The 26,112-nt window shown below is 43.6% G+C and overlaps 1 protein-coding gene and 1 long non-coding RNA gene across 7 annotated transcripts in view; one reads left to right on the forward strand and one right to left on the reverse strand.

The window, feature by feature from the left end:
* The window catches only part of LOC141494318 (uncharacterized), a 39,206-nt gene extending 26,642 nt beyond the window's left edge, over window positions 1-12,564 (reverse strand). Inside the window, exon 1 of the long non-coding RNA XR_012470400.1 lies at window positions 10,830-12,564. This is a non-coding gene — a long non-coding RNA (uncharacterized LOC141494318). The remainder of the gene's footprint in view (window positions 1-10,829) is intronic.
* The window catches only part of PHF14 (PHD finger protein 14), a 258,656-nt gene that overhangs the window by 48,639 nt on the left and 183,905 nt on the right, over window positions 1-26,112 (forward strand). For all 6 annotated transcript variants that reach the window (XM_074195391.1, XM_074195390.1, XM_074195388.1 and 3 more), the window contains exons 8-14: window positions 7,792-7,938; window positions 9,064-9,334; window positions 9,627-9,733; window positions 10,915-11,010; window positions 12,375-12,478; window positions 13,930-14,061; window positions 24,746-24,914. In XM_074195391.1, coding sequence (XP_074051492.1) covers window positions 7,792-7,938; window positions 9,064-9,334; window positions 9,627-9,733; window positions 10,915-11,010; window positions 12,375-12,478; window positions 13,930-14,061; window positions 24,746-24,914 — 1,026 coding nt within the window. The remainder of the gene's footprint in view (window positions 1-7,791; window positions 7,939-9,063; window positions 9,335-9,626; window positions 9,734-10,914; window positions 11,011-12,374; window positions 12,479-13,929; window positions 14,062-24,745; window positions 24,915-26,112) is intronic.

The following is a 26,112-nucleotide window of genomic DNA, read 5'->3' on the forward strand; positions in this document are numbered from 1 at the left end:
AAAATATATTTGTTGCTGATGTGATAATATTGCATCTAGAAAAATACAATTATCTTTATCAGAAAATTAATTGTGACATTAAGATCAAAGCTCCAGGATATGAACTTCATTCATAAAATAAAATCATTTGTATTCTTATTGCCTAGTACAAGGTTCAGATAATATCAATTAAAAACTCTCAGAATATAGCCCATTCTGACTTCATGGTCTAGCACAGGGGTGAGAAACCTTTTTTCTGCCAAGGGCCAGAACTTAAAATTTAGCCTGCTATATTTGATCAAAATTTAATTAATTCAGGGGCACTGGCCCTGGAGTCAGGTGGACCTGAATTCAAATTTGGCCTCAGGCATTTAATAATAACATAGCTGTGTGACCTTGGGCAAGTCATTTAACCCCGTTGCCTTGTAAAAGAACTTTAAAAAACTATAGAAAATTTAATTAATTCACCCCTAAGAAGCTCATGGATTTATTGAATTTCAAGTCCCTCCTGTGGTTGACTTGGAAGTGCCAGACCAGATGATTCAAAGGCTTAAATGGCAGGATGTTCCAGTATTTCCAAGGGAAAAGAATACTGCTTTGCCATTGCCTTTCTTCTCCCCTTCAGAGATAGATTAGTCCTTTTTTCCTCCCCTTTGGCTTCCCCTTTTCCTTGTAACTCAGGGAGTTCCCCCATGGGCCTTTCTCTTGTAATAAATTGAGTTGCATGGACTTGTGATATTGTTTTTGGTTTTAACAGTGCAGTGACCAGTACAGGTCATTGTCAGAGATGACTTCTGTGAAGGTGGCCTCCAGATATGATCTGTCAAGTCCAAACATTTTCCAGGAGTGAGGCTGCTTATGGAGCCCCTTTACTCTCCTCTCTGGCCCCAAGGTGGACTGACTTTCACAGCTTTAGCTGTGGCAGGTTTTGGGCAGTTTTAAGACAAGATTAACACTTGATGAGAAGGCATGGGTTGGGTGGCAGTCAGCATCATTGAAGGATCTCAGATCCCACAGTTTTTCCTTAGATGGTGAATGAGTTGAAATGCCAGGCAGGGATTTTTCATGGCAAGGTGATAAAAATAATTCATTCTTTTTCCACTTATATTTTTTTCTTTTTAATTCTGCATACCAAATCTCAAGAAACGACCAGTTCTGTAATGATAAGTTTTTATAATCAGTATTTCTGGTAGTACTTGGGCCATTGACTTAGACATGGAAATCTCCTTTTCCTAAAATCTGCATCACTCTCTCTGACATTTTAGTCCTACCTAGCCCTCTGAGAATATCCCTATCCTTTTAAAAACTCCACCTTCTCCACAATGCCCACGTGGAGGCATCCTCTTCCTTCCCTCCCCACACATCAGTGGCACTTTACTTTGTACATCTGTTACCTTCATCCCAACAGGATGAGTCCTTCAGTTTCTGAGATTTGTGTCATATCCCTTTAGTACAGTGGAAGCCCCTAGAGGACTGGGGCCATCCTTTATTTTGCCTTTTTCTCTCCATCCTCCTGTCCCCCTGCCTCATGTTTGTTAGCTACATTAGTCTGGGGCTGTGCCCACTTCTGTGACTGTGCCTTTCTCACATAGTGTATTTCCAGTCCTACATACACTGTTCTTTGTCTGTGTTTGCAAGAGTCTTTGTGGGTTTCTGATGTCCAGAGATGGGCAGAACATGGAACTAACTAGGGTGCATCCACTGAGGAAGCAGCTCTGACCATATGGAACTGACCATTCCCTGGAACCTTAACAGGAAGATGTCTTTTCTTGGAATAAATGCTTCTGCCCTCATGAGGGCCGCAGGAGCAGGAGAGGCTTCTTAGAGTCACGCGGGACCTCCCTGTTACCCATCTGCCCCCTCCCCCTTTCTCTAACAGGGCCTTCTCTTTGGACACCTGGGGCAAGGACCTGATTTAGGTGTTTAAGAAACCCTGATTTGTCCTTGCTGCTGCTGCTGCTGCTCCTCCTGCTCCTTGGTCTTCCTTTACTACAGAGACTCTTTTCTTTTTGGGGGGAGAGTTATAAAAATCAAAAGTTTCTTTGTACATGATAATAAGCATTTGGTGAATGCTGAAATGTCAGAGAATTTAAACATTGAAAAAGAAGGCTTTTTGATGAATCATTCATACCAATGAAGGTTACCTTTTGTATTAACAACAGGCAATCATGTCATGAGACTAGGTGAAAACCAAATTTATTTTATAAGAGAAATGAACCTTATGTGGAACCCAAAGGGTTCCCAGTCTTTACCTGAAGTTTACAGTTTTTATCATGGCAGGATAAAGGGAGGAGGATACACCAGGAAGGGATATGACATGGAAAGGGGAACGACCCCCCCCCCCCAAGATGTGGAAAGACAAGGCCACTCACTCGCCTTGGGGAGGAGCGAGGGGATGACAAAAGCCACCTTCTTTTTCCTTGGGAACCACTAGACTATGAAGAGGGGGGTCTGCAGTTGCACAAGCCCCATGCCAGCCTGTCACAGCCTGACTGATACCTGCCTCTCCTCCTAAGGACACAGAGACCGTACAGCTGGGTGTGCAACAACAGTTATGTCAGCCTGGGGGCACGTCTTTGACACATTCACAGCTTCCTACATACTCTGGGTCCTGTGTTTCTGGAAAATGTGGCAATTCACAAAGACAGGTTCTGGGGATCATCCATTAACAGTAGTAATAATATTAAAATTAGAAGCTGTTTCATTTGAACCTGGTCATGCTTTCAGCTAAGAGTCTTTTTACCTAATTAGCATATTTAATTAAAGCAGTTCTTTCATTAAGGCCAAATCTATTGTTTGTTATATCCCTAGCTTACTTTCAGATGTGGTGTGGCACCTTAAAAAGACTGTTCCTTATGGACTGATTTATTAAATTGAATTTCTTAAGTTATCATAGCTGCTTTTTGGAGACAATAAAAAAAAGATGAGATTACAAAAATAATCTACACCTCAAGTCATTTGAGTGACAGTTTCCCAATTATTTTAGAGCTTCGTGTCATAAATGGGTATGTGGGGCTGGGTGTATTATATCAATGCAATGGTTTTTGTCTCCATTTGAATCTCCTGAAGTGTGTTGTAGAAGACAGATCTGCCATAGCCAACAGAATTGTAAAGCTAACCCCGCCCCACACAATATGACTGAGGCCGATCTCCAAAGTCTTGAGCAGGTCAGAGTAACAGCCAGCATCTGAGTAAAGTGCAAGTGTCTGAAGTTGGATTAAACAAAATCAACTTTGCCAATCTGGGGTCTGGGGATGAACATGTAGCTAGGTCAGCAGATCCTAGCCAAATAAGACCTCGAGTCTCTGTGAGGTACATAGTTATTGCTTTTAAATCAACTTTGTGATGGGTGATGTAACAGTAACAGAAGAAGGACTTCAGTCAAATTCAGTTCAATGGAAAGAGTAATTAGTTCCTCTAGGAGATCACCAGTGGGCATTAATAGCAATGAGCACTATTTGGTAGCTTCCAGTTTATTTTACTTTTTCCTTTATATAAGTTTTTCTTTTTAATGTTGCTGTTTATTTTCTTTCACATGACTGGTGTGGAGATGTGTTTTGCATGACTGCACATGTATAACCTATATCTAATTGCTTGACTTCTCAATCAGGAGGGAATGAAGGGGCTGTCGATTTGGAATTCAAAATTAAAAAAAAATGAATGTTAAATTTTTTTATGGAATTGGAAAAAATGATTTTTCTTTAAAAGTAAGTTGAAAGCGGGGGAGCCAGGTGTCACAGTGGATAGAGCACTGGCCCTGGAGTCAGGAGGAGCTGAGTTCAAATCTGGCCTCAAATACTTAATAATTACCTAGCTGTTGGACCTTGTCACTTAACCCCATTGCCTTGTCAAAAAAAAAAACCAGTTAAAGGTATCTCCTTGCCAGTTCTCTCTCTCACTGAGATCAGAGGGCCAGATTTTGTTTTTAAAATGAAGTTAATTTCTTACATAACAACAAGCATTATGTATTGGCCCTCTGGACAGAAGGCTAATGCCAGATGCCAGTATTACATATTCTTCTAGACAACTGGCCATTCAGGTCAGAAATTAATCATGGCTGAAATAAAGGATCTACATGACATTGATTGCTGGCATTTGCAAACAGGAGCCATACTAGAGAGTGTTACTGTGATGCCGCATTGGGAAATAAAGTGTCCTAAGAAGAATCAGTAGAACTTTAAAAAAAAGATGTTTTACATAACTGAGTTTTTTTCACTACTATAACCTCCATCCCTCACAGCCTGGTGCTAGGGAAGACCATCGTTTGATGTAGATGTGTAAGTAAAGTCACACCATGAATACTTAATTTATCAATTATTTCTCTGATGGTAGAGAGCATCTTCCTTCAGAGGTCCTTTGTAGTTCATTTGAATATTTATAATACTCAGAATGGCTTTGTTGTTCATGATTATTTCTCTAAAAATATTACTATTACTCTTCACAATATTCTCTTGATTCTGCTCATTTAACTTTTCATTATTTCCTGCTAGTCTTTCCATGCCTTTCTAAAATCAACCAATTCATCATTTCTTAGGGCACAGTGGTATTCCATCATAAACATATAGCATAACTTGATGAGCTATTTCCTACTTGTTGGGCATCCTCTCCATTTCCTGTTCTTTGCCAACACTAAAAGAGCTGCTATAAATATTTTAGAACATGTAGGGTTTTTTTTCCCTTTCTGCCCAAACTTCTTTGTTTACTGAGTTAAAGTACATAGTTTTTTATTCTTTGGGCATAATTCCAGGTTGCTTTCCAAAATAAGTTACCTTCTCCTATCTCTTTGGAACTTTGCCTGGTTATCATAATACAGTATTCCGTTTTGATTTTGCTATTCTTTCCATTCATCCTATTGTTGACATGTTGTTGATTGTTTTCCTGGTCTGGCTTATTTCAATCTGTACCATCTCTTCCCATCCTCGGAATTCTTCACATTTCACAGTGCAGTAAGTAGTAAGGTTTCCTTACATTCATGTGCCATGGTCTCATTTAGCCCTTTGTTTGCAGTTCTTTGCTATGCTGTTCATCTGAGATGGAATTTAGATACAGAATTACAGGGAATTTGCATTGGAGTGGAAAATGTTGACATGAATTCACTTACTATCATTTGTGAAAACTGCTAATATAGGGGTAGCCAGTTTGTGATGACATGGACTATACCAGTCAGTAAATTGAATGCTGGGTATGGGCTATGGACAGTGGACTCACTCTGTCGAGTACCATCAAAGTCAGTTTACTGTGACCTGCTTATTTCTGTTTAGGTGATAAAATCATAGGAATGCATTTGAATTATGATAGAGCAGTTAATTTTTACATAGGACCTAGTCTAGAAATTGTTTTGCCTGGAATAAATTTTTTTAAATTTTAAAAAGAATTTTTATTGATGTTTGTTTTTTAATAGTAATATTGTTTTCCTCAATATTTCCCTTTTCCCTCCCAGAGGCCCATCCCATATAAGAACTAGCATTTTTTAAGTTAGGAAAGACTCAGCAAAACCGATGTATGTAGTGAGAAAGTCTGAACGTGTGGTGTTTGTGTGTGTGTGTGTGTGTGTATGTAATGAATAGCACTTGTGGAATTCCCTCCTTTGCAAGAGTCTGGGGTGGAAATTTTCTTCTCATATTTTCTTTCTGGCCTAATATAGTATATTTTAAATCCTGTGCTGTTTTGTTTGTTTTTTAAACACGAAGAACAATACACCAACAAATATTGGCTGAGAGCCTGATGCCTCAGAGTGCCTTACTGAATATAAATGCCACGCTAGGACCAACTTCCTGACTTGAATGTGGAGATAAGAGAAATAAAAGCATGGCTGTGGGGGGTATCCCCGGGGGTATCCCAGGTGGTACAGGCCCAGAGCCAGATGGGGGGGGTGGGATAAAGGGCCAACAGACAGTGGTCCATCTTGTTCTGAGCAGGGCTTCATGGAATTGGACCTTCCCCTCTAGCATGACCTGAGGATGGCAATCTAATGCATTTAATTTTGGTGCCAGGCAGAATGTAATTAGAAAGGTAAATCTGCTACTACAGTGCCTCCCAAGTCATACACAGCCTTCTGAAAGAAGGAGAGGTCTGTCTGTATGCCTGTGTACCTGGGTGTATGTGCCCACATCTACAGCAGTAAAATAAAGAGAAGCATTGGAATGATCCCAGGAAAAGAGAAAGGACAATTTTCCTTTTCCCTTTGCATCTGGCCAGTTTCTCAGAGAAGATTCCTGAGGATAGGCTCAGGAGGCAGCTGTCTAGCCAGATCCCATGTAGAAGATGCAATCAAGAACTCTTTAGTACCCCTCTGTGTGAACCTTCCTCTCTGTAGTAGGTAGGATTTCTTGGCAGTCGGGTCTGTGGGGGGCACCCTAGTGAAATGTAGCCATGGGACTCTGCATTGATGGAGTTATCGGTCATCAACATTCCCAAAAGGATCCTCTTTGAGGGAGTTTGTAGCGTGATAGCTTGTGGCACTTGGTGTGAAATTTGGAGATATTGAGGGTCTTTGGGAGGAAGCTTAAGTTCCTCAGTAAAATTCTGAGCTTTCATGTACAGAGGAGATGAGAAAATGAGGCCCTCAAAGCAGCAACTCTTGTTTGAACCATTTGCTTTCCATTTGCAATCCATCTGCAGCTTTCAAGGCCATCCTTGTGGGCGCTTTTTTTGCTTTTTCTGATAAAGCATGTATTCAAATCCTCTCATTGATACTGGCCAGTTCCATGACTTTGGGCAGGTCAGTGACCCATTCTGAATTTCAGTTTTATTCTCTGTGTAATGGAGGTGATTCCTGTTGCATTAATCCCCTCAAGAGTTGGTTTGGAGACCCCTATGAGATTGGGTGTAATGCATCAATCAGCCTTGATAAGGTATGTAAATGATGGTGGCTGTTTACTATGATTAAGAGATAGGCCAATAGAGGCTTGGCTGCCCTTCCTTTCACATGCCAAAGAAGCTATAACTTAAGAATTTGTTTACTAAATGGTCAGTTTACATATATTGGTATTTTATTGCCTTTTACAGAATTATTACTTTTATAAATGTACAATTTTTTTGTTAAAACTTTTTGATGGAATTGTTATGGAAATTGAAAATATTTAATTATGCATTTTAAAAGTGATTGATTCTTAAAAGATTATAAATAGTTGGAAAGTAGCTTTCATTTTTATGATTCTTTATGGTTTTCTTTATAACTTTAAACTAAATTCATCTGTGTGTAGGAGGGTTTTGGTTCCTCTCCTGATTTTTGAGGTGGTGGGTAGAGGACCCTGCAGACTTGTACCACATTCCCCTTATACCTTGGGTCTGAGTCCCCTGGATTCTTGTACTCTTTTCTTCCCACTGGGCCACTTTGCCTTTCTGTCCTTTTAAATCAGTTTTTGAGGGGAAAAAAATGAAAGCAGCTCAATTTTCTCTGCTTACCATCCTGCCAAAATGTTTCTTCAATTTCATCTGTTTATAGTTTTAAGATTTCACATGTGATTTTTCAATCAGTTAAAATCATTTTCATTCTAAATATTAATGATTGTATTCTGACATAGTAAAAGAAACTTTTCATATTGAAACAGATATTTAATCATGTAAATTATAGTTGCAGTTGTTATTTACATAATGTTGAAGTAGGACTGCCTTTAAGTCATTCTTTAAATAATTCGTCTCTGGTAACATTCAGCAGAAACCGAGTTTTGTGTTAATGCATCTAAAAGTAGTAGCTAGCCACTTCAGATGATACTTTTCTGTTTTGCCAACATGTTGTGTCGCTTGATATTTGTATTACTGGTTTTTGAGATGAATGCCTTGAATTCCTTTCCTTCCTTGTGTTATTAGGATATAGCGGACCCATTTTTTGCTTATTGCAAGCAACATGCAGACAGACTTGACAGAAAATGGAAGAGGAAAAACTACTTGGCTCTGCAGTCTTACTGCAAAATGTCTTTGCAAGAGAGGGAGAAACAGCTTTCCCCTGAGGCCCAGGTACCCTCTTCCTATTCTTTCTGGGTTGGACCTTGTACTTCTGAGAATGGTGGAGTCTCAAGGGCCTCCACAAGCATTTGGGTTGCCTCCTAGAACCTTAGGCCTATTTCAGAACCTCTTAACAATTTATGGGGAAAGAATGCTTTTGGAAAGTCTTTGGTGACATTTGTTGTCTTCCACTTGGTTTTTGAGGTTTTCAGTTTAAACTTTTTTTTTAATTTTTTTTTTTTAGGTTTTTGCAAGGCAATGGGGTTAAGTGGCTTGCCCAAGGCCACACAGCTAGGTAATTATTAAGTGTCTGAGGCCAGATTTGAACTCAGGTACTCCTGATTTCCGGGCTGGTGCTCTATCCACTGCACCACCTTAGCTGCCCCCAGGTTAAACTTTCAATAGGTTTTTATTCTCTCAGGAGTGAACCAGCACAAAGTTGCCACTAGGGAATGCTGGGTGCCTTGTTCAGTGGGGCCCTTTTTATCCGGAGAATTGATGAACAGTTGTGGTTAGACTTGCCCTTTTATCTTGCCAGGATAGCACCCATGTGGGGCAGCTGATCCAGCCTCCTAGGAGGGGGAGGACTGGTGCTGAGGCTGGGGGCTCAGCCTTGGGTGTGAGGGCATCTCTTGGCTCACCGCCAAGGACCAGAAGCAGTTTTTGGTTCAGAGAAATCCCCTCCTTCTTCTTACTCCTTCTGCAGTGGGCACCATGGAGAGTTTGAGCCAAGAGCTGAGGGACATCCTTGTGGCCCGAAAGTTTTTTACCCACATATAATAGACACATGTTGGAATGTTGCATGCACTGCACCGTATGTGTCCCCCTCCATGCATTGGGCCACTTCCATGGGGGCCCCCAGCTGTCCTCGGCCTCTGTACCTCCTGATGGCCCAGCCAGTGCTTGGGGATCCCCTCAGTTGACCATCACATCCTCCCCAATTTGCAGATGCTCCTCCCCACTGACCACCATTGAAGACAGAAAAAGCTCCAGTTTTCTCATTGGGAGCCCCACTACCCTGTAGGTCACTCATTGGTCTTGGCTGAGTTGAATTGGTCTCTGCATTCCCTCTAAGGCCTTTTCCCTCCATTCTGCCTTGACATGCTGCAGACTAACATGCAGGCCTTTCTTTCCCAGGCCAGAATCAATGCTCGGCTGCAGCAGTATCGGGCCAAGGCAGAGCTGGCTCGTTCCACTAGACCTCAGGCCTGGGTGCCCCGAGAAAAGCTGCCCCGGCCTCTGACCAGCAGTGCCTCGGCCATCCGTAAACTGATGCGTAAAGCCGAGCTCATGGGCATCAGCACCGACATCTTCCCTGTGGACACGTCGGACACGAGCTCCAGCGTGGATGGGCGGCGCAAGCACAAGCAGCCGGCTCTGACAGCGGACTTTGTGAATTACTACTTTGGTCAGTATGGAGGAGTTGCGCCACACTGAGGTCTGATCAGGCACAGACAGGTCTCCCAGCTGCCACCACATCCCATAACCCAACCCCCAGAGGCTTCCTCTTCCAGGGGCCTTTTCCTCCTTCATCCTTCTTCATTTCCTCCTTGGTCTGTTGCTGCACAAGACTTGCAGTAGGCCTCCTGGAAATGTCTGGCTGCCCTCTCAGGTCAGGGGAGAGTGGCCAATTTGGCTTTTTCTACTAATGTTTGACTTTTATTTTATGAATTAACAAAATGTCTTTTTCATTTAACTAGAGAGAAACATGCGCATGATTCAGATCCAGGAAAATATGGCTGAGCAGAAGAACATCAAGGATAAGCTAGAAAACGAACAGGAGAAGCTGCATGTGGAGTATAATAAGGTGAGGGAATACCATGACCAGGCACATGGGCAGTGAGGGGCACTGCAGGGCATCACAGGCCTGGAGCAGTGGACTTAGAGTCCGCAGGACACTAGCTAAAAACTGGCTAGGGACCTTACTTAGGCCCCTACTTCCTCATTAGGAAACTGAAGCTAAGAGTAGCACCAGGCTTCCCCCAGGGTGCTTGGGAGGTCAGTGAGGTGGTCTGCAGGAAGGGACTCACTAACCCGAGTACACTCTAGAACCGTTAGCCACTGCCTTCCTGTCACGATCTGGATTACATGTGTACATTTATTTGTACAGCTACAGCATATGTGAAGACTTTTATTTGATTTCCATTTTCTTCTGGATTTGAATGGAGCTCTCACACTTGAAATTTTCTTTAGGAAAATACAGAAGCAGAATCCACAATGAGCAAACTTGAATCCTATTTTAACAGCATTTTAAAATAAGATGAAAGAATGTTGTCCTTGATTTTCAACTTCTTTTAAGCCAGAAGGCAGGCTATCATAGAGGTAGGAGAGTAAGCCAGCAAGTGAGGAGGACCTGATGGAAGGCCTGCTGCCACCAAAGTTCCCAGCACTTTCTATTGAGAACCCGGCTTTTCTGACAGTGGCTCAGGCCCATCCCTCCAACAGCCTACTTGGCTCCTCTGTCTGTGTCTCTCTATCCCTCTCCCCCTCTCCCTCTCTCTACCCCTGTATGTTTCCTTCATCCATTCAGCCTCTGGCACCTGTCTCTTCCTCTCCACTTGCATGGTATGCCCCCTAGGATCGGGCATTCTGGAGTTGCAGTAGTTTTATGCTTTTCTGATGAGAGCTCTGACCTATAGGTCATTGGAGAGCCGCATTGGTGTGTTCTTATGCATCTTCCATCTGAGTAACTGAAATGCTGTTTTTTTTTTTTTTTTTGATACAGTCATCCCTGAACATTTAATAATGCCTGGCCTGAGTTCAAGTGCTGGAAGGCCTAATTCACTTGTTTAATTTCTCAAGGCCCGCAGGTTGGGCTTTCAGACTGTGGCCTACTTGGGTAGAGTTTCCCTCCCACATCCTGGGAGAGCTCCCAGATCCAGACCAGAAAGTAAATCAGTTACCTGGGATAGTGTCTGGGCAGCCCTGCATTGCCTGGGGAGCTCTTTGTGTCTCTTTGATTACTTTTTCTTCCCTTCTTTTCATTAGCTGTGTGAATCTTTAGAAGAACTCCAGAATCTGAATGGAAAGCTGCGAAATGAAGGACAAGGAATCTGGGCCTTACTGGGCAGAATCACTGGACAGGTAGGTGATACTCTGCCATCCCCCTCTGACATTCCCCCAGTCTTCTTATGGCATCAGAGATGATTCTCTAGGAATTGTCTTCTGGTCCATCTGTCAGCTTTGATTTGGTTGGGTCCAAGTGAAGGGAGTAATGGTTTCAGATGGCAGTGTCTGAAGAGCTCGATGATTCCCCGAACCTGCAGCTGAATTTTCTTGTTGTGATAGTAGAACTCTTCCATTTGCACTCACTGATTGCCCTGTCACTTGTGATGAAGCCAGAGCTGAGGCCCAAGCTGATCCTGGCATATACTCTCCTGCTCCTTCAGTAGGGCCATGTGCTCTTTGGGCCCCTTTGACAGGTTGGCTTTTCTCTCCTGTGTTAGGGATGGAGGGCAGAAGGAAGAACACCCAGTCAGGAGCACATGGTCTCATCTGTCTGCTCGTCTGACTTGACATTAGGAACCTTACTGGCCTTTTTGGACTACCCATGGCAGGGAAGCTCCTTTTCTTAACTAGGATTGGAATACTGCTCAGGGAGGGCTGTGGTGCTCACCATCCCTGACCATTGGCTCAAGGAGGACAGAGTCCTCTTTGTGCAATCGAGTTGAATGGAGATCAGCTGTTTTAGGAACAGATGTATTTGCAATAATTTTCATTGAGGAAGAGCATAGCCCTGAGTCTCCAAGCCAGGTGCAGGAGATGCTTCTCTTGTCCCAGATGGGCTTTGAAGGTAGAATTCATGGAAATGGGTGTCTTCCTATTGTTCTTTGCCCCTGCCAAGCTGACTCTTTCCTGGATCTGTGGAGATGAAGATGCCTGTCCTGGCATCTGGACCTCTCTTTGGTTCTCTCTGTGTGAGCACAGGAACCACTGCCCTGGGTGCTTCTATCTGTGGGCAGAGATGGGACCTGGAGAGGTGGCTGTGGTCTGGGGAAAAGTCCAGAGAGGGACTGGCCATCTTTGGGCAAAATGTGGGCCAAGAAGATTGTTTTTCAAATTCATTTGAGGAATGTCTGCACAACTCAGACAAATGGCTTCTCTACTCTTTTGTCAGACAGAGGCAGGTCTTTCCCTTCTTTCTTTTCCACCCTCCTCTGGGAAATAACCTTGTCTGCCAGGGGTCTCTTTAATATCCTTACGGAATGGGACTCAGAGGCCTCCCTGACTGCCCCCCCCCCCACCAGGACAACCCTTTCAGCAGGTGGATGAAGGAGGCCAATGCTGAGCTTGGGAGGGACTTCCATGGTGGCTGGTAGACCAGCTGGCTAACAGTTGCCCTGGTCAATGGGGTGTAGCTAGAGGACCATCACTGGTCCACTGAGGAGAAGAGAATTGCTTGGGATCTTCTTTCAAACCCTATAAATTGCATTTGTTCACATCCATAGAAGTTGAACATCCCGGCCATTTTGCGAGCACCCAAGGAGAGAAAACCCAGTAAAAAGGAAGGCGGTGCCCAAAAGACCTCCACCCTGCCGGCTGTCCTTTATAGGCAAGTGTTTAGTTCTGATGGGATGGGGTGGGTCTTGATGTCCTGGTGTTGTCCTGGTCCTGGCCAGGAGTAGACTGTGGCACTTGGCCCTGAGGTGGGCAGGAGATGCCACTCCCATCACCTTTCACACTCACCATTCCATTTTATTCTGTGCCATAATGTCCAGCATACTTGTGTTTTCTGTTGACTTGTGCAGTGGGTCATTTAGTGCACAGGAAGCTGCTCCCTAGCTCAGAGGCTCCTATAGCCCAGGGAAGGGAGACCAGGCTGTGTTAAAGTGCATCTTTTGGGGATCACTTTGGGGTAAGCTGAACTTCTACCTTGTTGGGAGATGACTGGCAGGGAAGGCCTTCCTGGGAAGCCCAGCAGGATCAGAACTGATGGAGATCTGCAGGAAGCCATTCAGCCACTTCTTTGGGAACTCAGGGTTTGGTAGAGAACCATCAGCTACTGAGAGAAAATGCCATCACGTGATTTGTTTTCTGGTTTGGTTGACCCTTTAGCTCCATGGCTGTCCCCTAATACCAATCTAAGTGGGAACTTTTCTCTAACTTTTATTTTTTGACCTTGAGAGCACTGGAAAACTGGATCACTTGATCAAAGTAAGGACTTGGACACAGCTTTTGCTCACATTGTTTTAACAATAAAAAAGAAATTTCAGTTTCTTTCACACACACACACACACACACACACACACACACACACACACCAATTTCTGTAAATTTTACCTTTGCTCTGATAAACTTCAGCTAGAATTCCTTTAGATTTCTATTTATAATCACTTCCCCTTAAGGAAATATTTTCCATTTGTTTTGCAGGAGGGGCAGTTTGACGTCTTAGAGTCTTCTAAAACTTCACTTGATAATTTGTAATGACTGGTTTATATGTCAGTCTTTTTTTTTTTAATTTGTGTCTATTTTGAGTATTGTCTTCAGATATCTGTGAATTATTTTTTATCATAAATTCCAAATTGTAAAATATTTGTGGAAGATGGCCCTTGGATATGGAAGGATTTCCTGTATGTTGTCCATAAGAGAATTGAGTAGATTTTTCTATACCTTTTGGATTTTCTTTTCCTTTTCTTATTCATCACTAAGAAATCAATCTAAGGCAAGTATACATTTCAACTCCCTAAGCTAAGTGGAACAGATACTTTTGCCTTTCTTAGAAGGATTTGTATATAACAATTCATTAGTTAAGCTTTTGAACTGGTCATTGAAAAACCCATTGGACTGAGAATTTGATGGAAATGACTAGTTCTTGACACACAAATGTGAAGAAAATGGTTGTTGTCTAAAAGAAAGCCATAAAAATGGATAATTAAGGCAATGACCCATAAAAAGGAGAAAGGATTCTTTGGAAGACTTTACATTTTAGAATGTATTTAGAAATGATTGAATATCTTTGAGTAGGTTATTATTTTAAGACTCTTTTCCTGCCTTTCTTCACAGTTGTGGGATTTGTAAGAAGAACCACGATCAGCATCTCCTTTTATTGTGTGACACGTGTAAGCTGCATTATCACCTGGGCTGCCTGGATCCGCCTCTGACACGGATGCCCAGAAAGACCAAGAACAGCTACTGGTGAGGACAGACGGGGATTGATAAAAGTGCCAGGGGCATGAGAGGCAGCAGGAGATGGCCAATTGAGGCAAAAGAAGAGGTTAGGGGTTATCTCTACCTTCATGGATGTTTATTCTGTGTGCATTTACTCTGCTATATTGAGATGTGCCACAGGTAAATGTAGGCAGTTTTTGGTGATTCAGTTGTTTTTCAGTTGTGCCTGACTCTTGTGTGACCTCATTTGGGGTTTTCCTGGCAAAGAGACTGGAGTGGTTCGCCATTTTCTTCAGCTCATTTTACAGATGAGGAGTATGAGGCAAACTAGGTTAAGTGACTTGCACAGGGTTTCACAGTGGCTGAGACCAGATGAGTTTTGTAGACTCACACCTGACACTTTTATCCATCTCTTCATGACCTCATGGACCAACTAGCCTTAGGGTTTTATAACTGGAGTGGTTTGTCATTTTTCTCCAGTTTTATGCAGTTGGGTTAAGTGATTTGCCCAGGGTCACACAACCAGGGATTGACTGAGGACAGATTTGAACTCAAGTCTATCTGATTCCAGGCCCAGTTCTGGCAGGTGCCCGCTGCCCACAGGCACATGGGTGGCACAGTGGAGAGAGCCACAGGGTTTGGGGGCAGGAAGATGTGTTCAAATTCGGCCTCAGACTCTTCGATTGTATGGCCTTGGGCAAGTCATTTCACCTCTTTCTCTATCAGTTTCCTCTTCTGTAAACTGGGCATTGTCACTTCACCCCCCTCCCCAGGGTTGTTTTGAGGACCAAATGAATTAACCATGTGAAAAGAACTTTGCAAACCTTTGGGTATGCTGTGAATGGTGATGGTGATGAGTGATTGTTTTCTGGCCTCTCTGCCTTTAGCATATCCATGAGGCAGCAGCACTGCCCACCTAGCCCTGCTGCTGGTGGGGGGGGGCAGGCTGCATGCTTCGGATGGATCCAGAATTTGCTCCATGGGAGAATTAGGATGGAGTCACCTGGGTCAGGGGTTCTGGAGCCTTGGGAGACTGTGAAAAATGCTGCTTTTCTTTGTTGGCTTTACTTAGCCTTGATCTTGCAGGTGATGGGGTGAGTAAGGTGGGAGCTCTTTCAGAACCAGTGTTTGTGGGTACATGTATGTTTACAAATATGTGCTTGTTTTTGTGCTAATTACCATCCATAGACACGTACACACATTTTCTGTTTTCAACTCTACCGTTACTCACTCTTTTTGAAAATGGGCTCGCCATTTCTTGTCATTGTTTCCCTAAGTTCCCCAGTCCCTTTCTCAGCATGTGTTCTTGAACTTTTCCATGAAACTTTTCTTTTAGCCTAAATAATTTTGCTCTATTATCTTAAGTTGACTTTATGATTTTTTTAACCTTGTCACCTTAGAGAACAGAGATTTCCATTTCTTTCATATTTTAAACTTTCCTTTATCTATTTCTCTATAAAGAAAATAATCATCTGAATTCATCATTCTTTTTTCCTTCAAGATTTCATGTAGTAATACATTTATTAGATAACATTTTCAATCCTAATGAGACAGTTTGCTTTTTATTAAAAAGGGTAGAAAGCTACAGTTCCTTGTAATGCAAAAGAATTTATAATAATCCCCTTGAGGTTTCTGAAGTGGTTCATAATTATGGCAAGTAATCAGTTTTAGCAGACATTTGGGATTGTGTGACAAGGCTCCAGGATAGGGCGCTGAGCCCGGATAGATGATAGCCTGGATCGATGATAGCCCACCCAGATGCCTCTGGGAGAAGAGAAGGAAGTGAAGGTGTGTGGTCGGCTTGAAGCTTTCTGCCGCCAGTTTCCAAAGATTCCTTTGGGTATCAGACAAGGGCTTTGTGGAGGAGGTGGCATTCAAACTAGGCCTGGAGAGAGCTGTAGTCTCATGAGTGTCTGGCGAGGGTATGTGGAGCATGTAAAGGCCCCAACCTCTTTCCAGAGCTTTTGGAAGCTGCCTTGACCCTAAGCCATAAGGATTCACTTGGTAGATACCTGCCAGGATAGAAAGGGGAACTGAAGAGATCGCTAGACCCCAGAGAATTCCTCCCGTGCCTGTTGGCACCTTCATGAGGGCAGAACTCTGGAGCCCTTGGGTCATCCCCGACTCACGACAGGTTTGCTTACTTCAAGTTTGTTGACTGTTGCTCCTATTTCATTCTACTGTGTTTTTCTATCCCTTCCTCTGCCTCGGTGTCTTCTGGACTAGTGATGGAAGAGATGTGATGCTATTACAGAAATCCAGGCAAGAGCAAGAGAGGTTGAGGATGATGAAGAGGAGAATGAAAAAGAAATGAGCTGGAGAAAGAGTGAGGACTTGAAAACTGGGGGTTAATGAGGACCACAATGTAGGACTGAGGCCTGGGGGCTCTGACTGAAGTTGAGGAGCTACTACCAAGTTCAGGTGTCATTTGGGGAGGGAGAGGAGAAGGTCTGACTCCTGGGAACACCTCCCCAGGGAGTTCATTTAGGTCACTGCTGCAGGCATTAGGCTCCTGCTGAGTGTTGTGTGGAGTTGGAATTCATGCAAGAGATTGAGAAATCAGAGTCCTTTGCTGCTGAGGGGCTTGTGGGAGACTACTGGACAAGCCCTGAACCCTCTGTGGTCATGGCTTTGGGGAGAAGGGCCACCTCCTCCCTACAGTCAATTGCCAGAAGACCCTTTTCCCCTCCTACTGAGTCAGAGAGTTTTTATGAAGGACAAACTATGTGTCAGCTACCTAACTGTAGAGGCAGTCAGAAGAAGACCCCTTCTCAGTCACCATCTCAGGGGGAACCTTCTGAAAACCACTAGTGACAAAGTGAGAGATAGGGATGAGAAACTGGGGAGAATCAGCAAGAGACCCTAGCATGAATGGGTGACCTGAGCAAGAGGAAAGAGCCTGGGAAAATGTGCAGAACCTAGGGATCACTCAGGTGGAGTTGGGGACCGTGTCCAAGGCAGCAGAGAGGACAGTAAGGGTGACTTGAGAAAACGCTACAAAGAGAGGGGTGTAGGCTGATCAGTGGGGCTGCAGAGAAGGGAGGAAGTGCGGGTACCTGGTACAGACGTCTTTCCCCAGGAGAGGACAGTGCTGAGCGCGAATGGAAGGGCCATGACTTGTATGTGGGTAGTGTAGGACAGAGGGAGATACTGAAGGAATGTGAGTGGTAGTGGGGCAGGAGACCACCATGACTGTGTCTGTAGGAATGCCCATTTTTTTATTTAGGACTGAACTCTGCAGCGGAAGGCCTCAGGTGGGCAGACCAATGGGTAGTGTATGTCAGGAACCCTGGACCAAAGCTGAGGTCCCCTGTGGTGTTGGCCTGACTACAGTTAGACTTTGGCATGGAGTTAAGGTTTCTGGAGACTGAAGAAAGGGCATCATCCACTTGAACTCGAATCCACCACATGGGAGCATTAGTGTGGGAGGAATTTTGACTGTGGTCATTCTCTAATTCAGTGTTTGCTTTAGTGTACTGAGGATGTTTTGTTTTTACCTGACAGACATTTCTAGATTCCTTTCACCCTGTGTGTGCTCTCTGTCATGATGAAGTAAAACAAAGGCTGATGTCCTTTTCCAAAATTGCAGACAGCCCCCAGACTTGTGGCCCCCCTTCCCTTTTCTCTAGGGTTAGCACCTCAAACCTCCTCCATAGTCATCTCCCTAACTTGTCTCTCAATTGTTGGATGCTGCTCTGAAGGAAATGTGGGTCGCCCTTTTCTTTGGGTATCAGAAAGTTAGTCCAGACCAGCTGACCTAGGGAGAAGCCTGGTGGGGCATGCCTGGAGGGAGGCACAGGGCTGCCTCGTTTTCTGTCCTGTGATGATGGGTGCTAAACCAGAGTCCATTGCTAGTTGTCATTCTTGCAGATGTCCTAATCTCACGCTTCAGCTGCCTTTGGGATTGGAAGCTTAGCTTTCCCTTCTAATTAGTTCAAGACTGCTCTGGAAGATTCTCTGTTTCCAGAGAAATTGAACTGTATTGATCATGTTCTTGACATCTCTGGGTTTGCCTCTGGGAATTTTTCAAGTTCAACAGAAACTATCAAATAGACAGGGCTTCCTCAAAGAGTCAGGATCCGTAGAAGGCCCCTCCTCCCTGCTGCTCATTAAAGTGATTGTCTATTCCCTTCATTAACTTTTGCATGGAATCCTTCAGCTCGACTCTGTTGGTCCCCAAGAACTCCATATGTGCGCTTCTATCTGATCCTGAGAGGCCTCTATGTCCTGTCTCTGAAACAGAGCCAGTCCTGGATTGCATTGCTTCCGATGACAAGGACTCTCAGATTGCATGTCCTTGTCCACCCCACCACCGCTTGTTCATGTCCTGCTCTTTCCTCCCTTTGCCTCTTGGACTGTCGCTTCCCACCTGTCCTCCTCCCCTCTTTAGCTCCTTCCCTAGTTGGCACATGTACTTCTTGGGTGGAGTTCTCTCTTGATAGCCTGGGACTTGTCTCTTCCATTGAGTTTGGGGGTGAGCACCTCCTCTGGGGGAGTGCTCCCTGCTTCCAGGCTTCCCTCTCATGGCCACCTCTTCATCCCACTCCCCCTTCTGAAGCTGGTGAGGTGCTAGACTTTGGGTGGTCCACTCCACCGGCTGGTGACAGCTCTCGTGACCCCTGACCTGCCCAACGCCTCTGGGGCCCTAGACTTCCGTTGACTCTCCATGGATGTGCATTCAGTACACCTGCTTTTTCCTGGCTCTGCTTCTTGGGCTGCTATGGCCCCTTCTAGTATGGGACTCCTGGCTGTGGTTCAGCATGTCCTATTGGGAAGTGGGCCCTGTGAGCCTCCAGGCAGGCAGTGCCTCTGTCATCCTGGCAACCTCAGCCCAGAATCCCATGCACTTTCCCTCTTCTGTCTGTCCCTTTCTGTCTTAGTCCTTGGAGTGTCCTGCTTCTTCTACTTCAGTATCCACCTGTCCCCCATGAAGTTGTGGCCTGTGGAGTTGCCACACCCCAGGTAACATTCTTAGCAGATGGGGCTATGCCAGGTTAAGGGGACCCCACAAGCCTCAGACCTATTGGTATCCTGAGTACATGAAGAGCAGCAAAGTGGGTAGATGAGAGCAGTTTGTTCCGTGGCCAGTAAGGTGGCTGAAGCTGGCTTTGGGGAGTGCATGGTCAGACATCAGAGACTGCTCTACCTCCCGGGCCATCACTAGTGCCCATGGCTTTGGTCCTGCCACTAGACTGGCAGCTCTGGGAGAGAGGCTGAGGGCTGCAGTTCCACCTCCCTTTAACTCATACACGCACAAGTCATGACATCACCCCGTGAACAGTGGCCTAGTCTAGGCTGTCCCTGATCCATTTGTTCTCTCCCCTCTGGTGTCATTGACTGTGGAGGAGTTTCATTATTTCTAATGTCTTTCCTCAATGTCAGCAAATGTGAACAGAACAGGAAGATGCTTTTCTAGTAAAGGGTGAACCTTGATAAGACTTGGGATTTAGCATAGAGTTGCATGTCTCTCAAATTTCTCTATTCTCTTTGGTGTATTTAAAAAATGTTTCATTTATGATCTGTTTATTGTCTTTTCCCCTTTTTTTGCATCACTATTATTAGTCCCATACTCCCCGACCCACCAACAGTAAAAGCTCTCCAACTTGGAACTGCCTTGTCATCTGCCACCCCATTTCTGGCTGGAGTGGAGAGTCTTCGATCTTCTAAGGACTCTGAAGTTTGTGTTGGGGAGAGTGGAAGGGACTTGTGCTGTCTGTGATCATCATTAGAACCATTCCCTGGGTCTGCCCCTTTGTCAAACTCCACTCTCCTGAGTCCCCTAGTTCCTCATCTGACGCCTGCATCCTTTTGAATGTTTTCAAAGACAATCTGTTAAACCCAGAATGAAGGAGAGAAATAAGGAACCTGAGAAGACCTGCTTGAATGGAGCATACCCAGGTTGGGGCTAGGCCCTCCCCTGAAGATGCACCTTACTCATGGCAGTCCTGGCCCCTTCCATAGACCTGACTGCCATTCTCTTGGTGCCCCAAAGTACTGGCCCATGGGGAGGAGGCAGGGAGAAGAAGATGAAAAGAAGGAAGATGAGGAAGAGGAGAAGGAGAAGGAGGAGGAGGAGGAGGAGGAAAATTTAGGGAACAAAACAAATGTTTCCATAACACACAGTACAGTAAAAAAGATGATTGCACATAAAACTGCAAATCTCTCATGTAAAACTTGCTGTATCTTCCAAATATACAACAAAGCTATCATGTAAATTATTTTCTTCCCCTCCTCCAAAAGTTACCATTAGATACAAACTGTGTGTGTGTGTGTGTGTGTGTGTGTGTGTGTGTGTGTGTGTGTCCGTCCGCGTCTGTCCAGCCATCTGGGAGATGAAGCTAATTCTTAAGACTTGAACAATTCAGATGAATTCAGAGAGACACTGTTACAGATGCACAAGGATTTTATCCTTCAGTTTATATTTTTTAAAAGACCTGGACAGAAGGAAGAACGAATTCAAAAGTGTGCCCTGGCTGCGCAGTAGTGGCATACAAAAGGTCAAGACTAACTGAAGCCATGAAAACTTGCTGAGTCAGCAAAATGAGGACAAGGCTCAGATCATTTGAATTTTAGTCATTATGAGGAAAAGAGATGTTACAGCAGCTCTCAGAAATTTAGGTGGGAGTGGTCCTAGTTGTAGGGAAAAGACACAACCCCTTGGCTCTCTTTTTGCTTCTGTCCTCTCTGCTGTAGATTGTGGTCTTTAGGCTAAAAGGGGCCAACTGAGATGGAGTGGAATCCCAAGCAAAGTAGGGAGACAGTTTGTGTCAATGGTCAAGTGGCTGTCTGAATTGAGTTCAGTTGGAGTGGGTTCGGTTTATCTAAGGCAAATAGGTGAGGTGGTAGTTGGAACACCAGACCTGGAGTAAGGAAAACCAGAGTTCAAATCTGGCCTTAGACATTTCCTTGCTGAGTGACCCTGGTCGTCACCTCACTTCATTTGCCTCAGTTTGCTCATAGGTGAAATGAGCTAGAGAAGAATAGGGCCACAGAGAGTCTATTGTTAACTGTCAGTTATACTATCTGAGCTGCAGGCAGGTCATCTCTGAAAGATCATAAAAGTATTGGGCAGCTAGAACTGAAGGAAGTGTTGGACATGGAGTGAAAAGGACCTGAGTTTGAATTCTGCTTTACACACTTACTGACTGGGTGTTTGGGGGTAAGTCACTTGTCTACTTCATGCCTCAGTTTCCTTATTTGCAAAATAAAAGGGGTTGGATTTGATGACCTTTAAAAAAGGTCCCTGCCACCTCTAGAGCTAGGATCTTGTGAGTCTATCACGGCAGTATCATCAATGTCCAGTTTCCCAGAATTGGAAGAAAATGGATCCTGGTGACTATCAGCTGATATTTGAATAAATGACTGCTGAACAACTAGCATGGGAAATGGTGGTCAGAGAGCCTTCCGTGTCTATGATTTATGAGTTCCAGGGCCAAAGAAGTGGTTCATTTAGGTGGGTATGGAACAAGTTAAATGAAAAGCCTTTGGAGGATTCCTCCCTGGTTCTGTGCTGGGTCCACTGTCAGGGAGCCTAACTCAGTGACTTAGATAAGTGGCATGCCTATCGGGATTCTAGACACCGTAAAGTTAGGGTGGATGGCGAACATGCAGCCAGCCTAGAAGATTGAGCCAGTTCTAGTACGAGTTCATTTAATTGGGACAAATCTTATACTAATATTAAAAAAATCAAATAATCAAGCACAAGATGGGGAGATGTAACTAGTCAGTAGTTTTATTGGAAAACTGTCCTAGTGATTGGAACGACCTACAGAAAATCAGCAGGATGCTGTTGTGGTAGTTTCTGATCTGATGTCAATACTTGCTTCAATTTTGGTTGCCATGTTGTTTTTTTTTAAGGCTTTTTTTTGCAAGGCAAACAGGGTTAAGTGGCTTGCCCAAGGCCACACAGCTAGGTAATTATTAAATGTCTGAGACCAGATTTGAACCCAGGTACTCCTGACTCCAAGGCCGGTGCTTTATCCACTACGCCGCCTAACCGCCCATTGGTCGCCATGTTTTAAGAAGGATATTGGTGACCTGAAAGAATTCACAGCAGAACCCTCTGCCAGTTGAATGATCTTGAGATGGTGTTGCCAAATGACTTCTTGGTTGTTGTGCCTGAGAAAAAAGTGACAGGGAGATGGGCTCCATGGAGTCATCTTCATATACTTCTTAGAAGAGAGGATTGAATTGTTGGACTTGGTCAAAAACGGGATCTAAATATGGATCAGGAGAAGAGTGGGACCCGTCTCCAAATGTGATGTGATTCCATTGGGGAACTTGCCTTCCTTAGCAGTAGGATGGCTCTTGATGGGAAATATTGGAGAAAGCATGGTTATTCAGCTGGGTCTTGGGACCCTTCCAGGTCTGTAAAAATGATCTGGGTTAAATCTAGGCAGCTCTGTTAAAACTGTTGAACCATGCTATCAACAGGATCTATTTAAATAGATAATTATTTGGCTAATTGGATTTTCTGATTAGTAGGAAATTCCTTTGAATTTCAATCCATGTTAAATTATTTCTAAAATATTTGAATATTTCAGTGAAAATAATTAATTTTTCTTTTATGAAGAAGACTTTTTTAAAAGCCTTCAATTATAAGACCAGTTCTATAAGTAACAGTAATACCCAAATTTCCCAGATGTTCCAGTTGATCCTTTTGCTATTGAACTCAGCTCTTCATTTCATGCCCAAGTAAAACCTTCCTGTGAAGAATTTGTTATTGTCCTTTTCTTCTTTTGCTTAAAAACTCTACCAAAAAAACTAATTTTGATGAATGAACCTGATGGACTGTTGATAAACAAGCCAATTGTTTGGCTTCTGGTTAGGCAGAGTTTAACCATTGCTGTCTACTTAACATAAGAAGTTCAAAGGCACTCCTTCCGTTGAGGTGTGAGTCAGGCTCGACTCATGAACCCGGTTTGTTAGAGTGTGTCCCGAGAAAGTGCTCACTTAGCTCTGTTCAACTTGTCCTGTGACGTGGGGCAAAGGGAATGAATAGATAGTGACCTAGTAAGGAATTCCAGTTGAACAAGAAGCTCAGGTCCATTAAAAATTCAAAGGGAGAAAGGAAACAGTCTAGAAAGAACAGTAGTTGTAGTGCTATTAAAAAAGAGAATTACTTGTTAGTTCTGGTGATTACTTAGGTCATGGACTCTGCCTTCTCCACCTCGCACCACACAGACCACCAAATCCTCATACCTATCATCAGGCTCCTATCAAGTTGAATGAAAGTGGAGAAAATCACATGCAAATGTATGGCACACAACCTCTATTAGACCCTCACTACTCTGTAGCACTCCTATCGCATTTCCATTATCCATCCACTCATGTCCCACTTTCTACAGCAGCTCTTCCAAACCTTCTTCTCTTTTCTCTCCTCTTTATTCTCTCTTACCACTCCCCTTATAAGATGGAGTGGCCTTATTCCTGACTAAGGCTAACCCGTGGCCTGCTCAAGTTATCCTCTTCCATTCCATCTCCTCCAATGGATTGGCCCCTCTGTGATCCTCACTCTCTCTTATTTTCAATCACTTCCTGCCCTCTGGTTCATTTTTCTGCTGCCTACAACCATGTCCATGTCTTCCCCCATCCTGGAAAAAACCCTTACTTGATCGTTCCATCCCCATGAACTATCATCCTATTCTTTTCTGCTCTTTGTAGCTAAATTGTTCCTCTGCTTTCTCTCATCTCATTCTCTTCTTGATCCCTTATAATCCAGATTCTGACCTTATTATTGCACCAAAATTGCCCTCTCCAAAGTTACTAATAATTTCTTAGACACCACATCCAGTGGCCTTTCCTCAGTCCTCATCTCTCTGCAGCCTTTGATACTATTGGTCATCCTCTCCTTGAAAAGGTATTTCTTCTCTCTGGTTTTGTCTTCCGAGTCTTGGTTTTCCTCCTACCTCTGACCATTCCTTCTCTGTTTCTTTTGCTGAATCCTCCTCCAGATCACTGCCTCTTACCATAGGTGCCCCTCAGATTCTGTCCTGGGTTATCCATCTTCTCTTCTCCTATACTATTCTCCTATATTATACTATCACTTGGTGATTTCATTAGCTCCTTCACCTTTACTTACAACATCTCCATCACTGATATTTTAGTTGCTGATAATAAAAAGCTTACTAATAGCGATTATATTGGCTACTCTTTTGATTACATTTTAATGTTAAATTAATTTTTTAACTACTGCTTTAATGAGTTCATTGGTCTTGGAGCAATGCTATTTTCATTTTCTAGTAGGAATGTTCACCATGTTAGAAAATGAGCCACTGATTTCTTTTTCCCCTGAAGTTAGCCTTCTCGAGCACTTTTTGTACAGTTAGACACTGGTAAAGTTGGAAAAGAGAGTGACTGCAATAGTGAATAGATCCAGGATCAGTGGATGCCTTTTAGAATTAAGACACTACAGCTTAGAGGTTCTCCTTTCCAAAGAAGTGCATTCTTGTCTTCTCACATAAGGGAAATTTTCTTTAAATATGTTTATGTTGTTCTTGTAGATATAGATTGAGCTACTCTTTGTGATAGTGAAAAGGTTTCCCAGTGGTTCAAAGGTGTGAGTCACTATGTATTGGAACCATAGAGACCCATTTCTCTGGAGGGTTAGACATTTTCCACCCTGGGATGGGGCCATACACACATACAGGTTGGTGGTTCAGAGGTGAAGGTGAGAATTGAAGCACTTTGCTTGGTTTTGTTTGCACCCCAGGCAGTGCTCAGAGTGTGACCAGGCTGGAAGCAGTGACATGGAAGCGGATATTGCCATGGAAACCCTACCGGATGGGACCAAAAGATCTCGGAGGCAAATTAAAGAACCAGTGAAATTTGTTCCACAAGATGTGCCACCAGAACCCAAGAAGATGCCAATCAGAAACACGGTAACTATTCTGGTGGCTTACTTAATGCTCTTTACAGTAAAGCTGAATGATGTGTAAGAAACAAATTAGCCTCTGTCTCTGCTGACAGTCAGTTGATTCCCCAATTCCGGGAGCTTTTCACCCTAGGACTGGCTTCCTACTGTCTGGGCTATGTTGTCACTGGAGTAGGTCAGGTGAAAGATGCAAACCGACTTCCTTCTTTTATTTCTTGAAACAATTTGGGTGCGTGTCTTTCTCCTTCCCCAGAACTTTCTTCTCTTATGGGATAGAAGTTATGAATTCTATTTGTCCTCTGTGTTTTAAATAGAGAAAGTGAAATTATACCAACTAATATGCTTAAGTCTATAGATAGTTACCCTAAGAATGACATGTTTAGAAAGACCTGGATGTTACCCTGATCCCTAAGAAAATAGAGAGAAGATCTGGCAGGCAAAGTTCAAAAGTTGGATATTGCTGCTTGTGAATATTTTTACTTTTTATACTAACTTCAACACACAAAAGAACATTTATTTCCATGTACCTAGCAGAATCTAAAAAGAGGTTCTGATGTGAAATGGTGAACCTCCATTTCATACAACTTCTCCTATTAAAGAGATAATAATTTCCTTGTTAGTTTCAAAAGTATACTCTTTGGGGGTTTTTTTTTGTGTGTGCATTTTAGAAATATTTCAATACTCTTAATTTTTTTGCTGTCAGTATTATGTAATGCCCCTCAGTCTGTGTAACCCGGTTTAAATTTTAATGTAACCATTAAAAACTGAGAGAAAAGGGCCCTTGATGCATAAGATCCCTACAGTGACCATGTCCAGAAATCTATCCCAGGAAATGCCATGACTGTTGTGTTTTTCTATAATGTCACCTCCCTGGTATCAATTGTTGTACTTTGGGAGGAGGACCCCATCTAGATTCTGAATCTTTGAAATCCCTACAGAGGACTCATAAACAAGGGTAAAGAGGTGTCCAGTGCTGTCCTCCCTCACCAGCTAATAACTGAATTACTTGGGATGGGTGTTATTGAGCGATTCAGTACAGGAAATAATAAAACCTCTCTTGAAAAGCTAGGAATAGCTTAGGAATCTCCAGGGATAGGACTTGCCAGTCCCTTTCTTAGGCCTGAGAAGCTGGTCAACTTCCTCCCTCCTGTGGGTCCCTGGCAAGGTTAATCCAAAGGTCTGCCTGTCTATGGAGGGCAGACCTG

This window comes from Macrotis lagotis, chromosome 7 (genome assembly GCF_037893015.1).
Source record: "Macrotis lagotis isolate mMagLag1 chromosome 7, bilby.v1.9.chrom.fasta, whole genome shotgun sequence".
NCBI classification, from domain to species: Eukaryota; Metazoa; Chordata; class Mammalia; order Peramelemorphia; family Peramelidae; genus Macrotis; species Macrotis lagotis.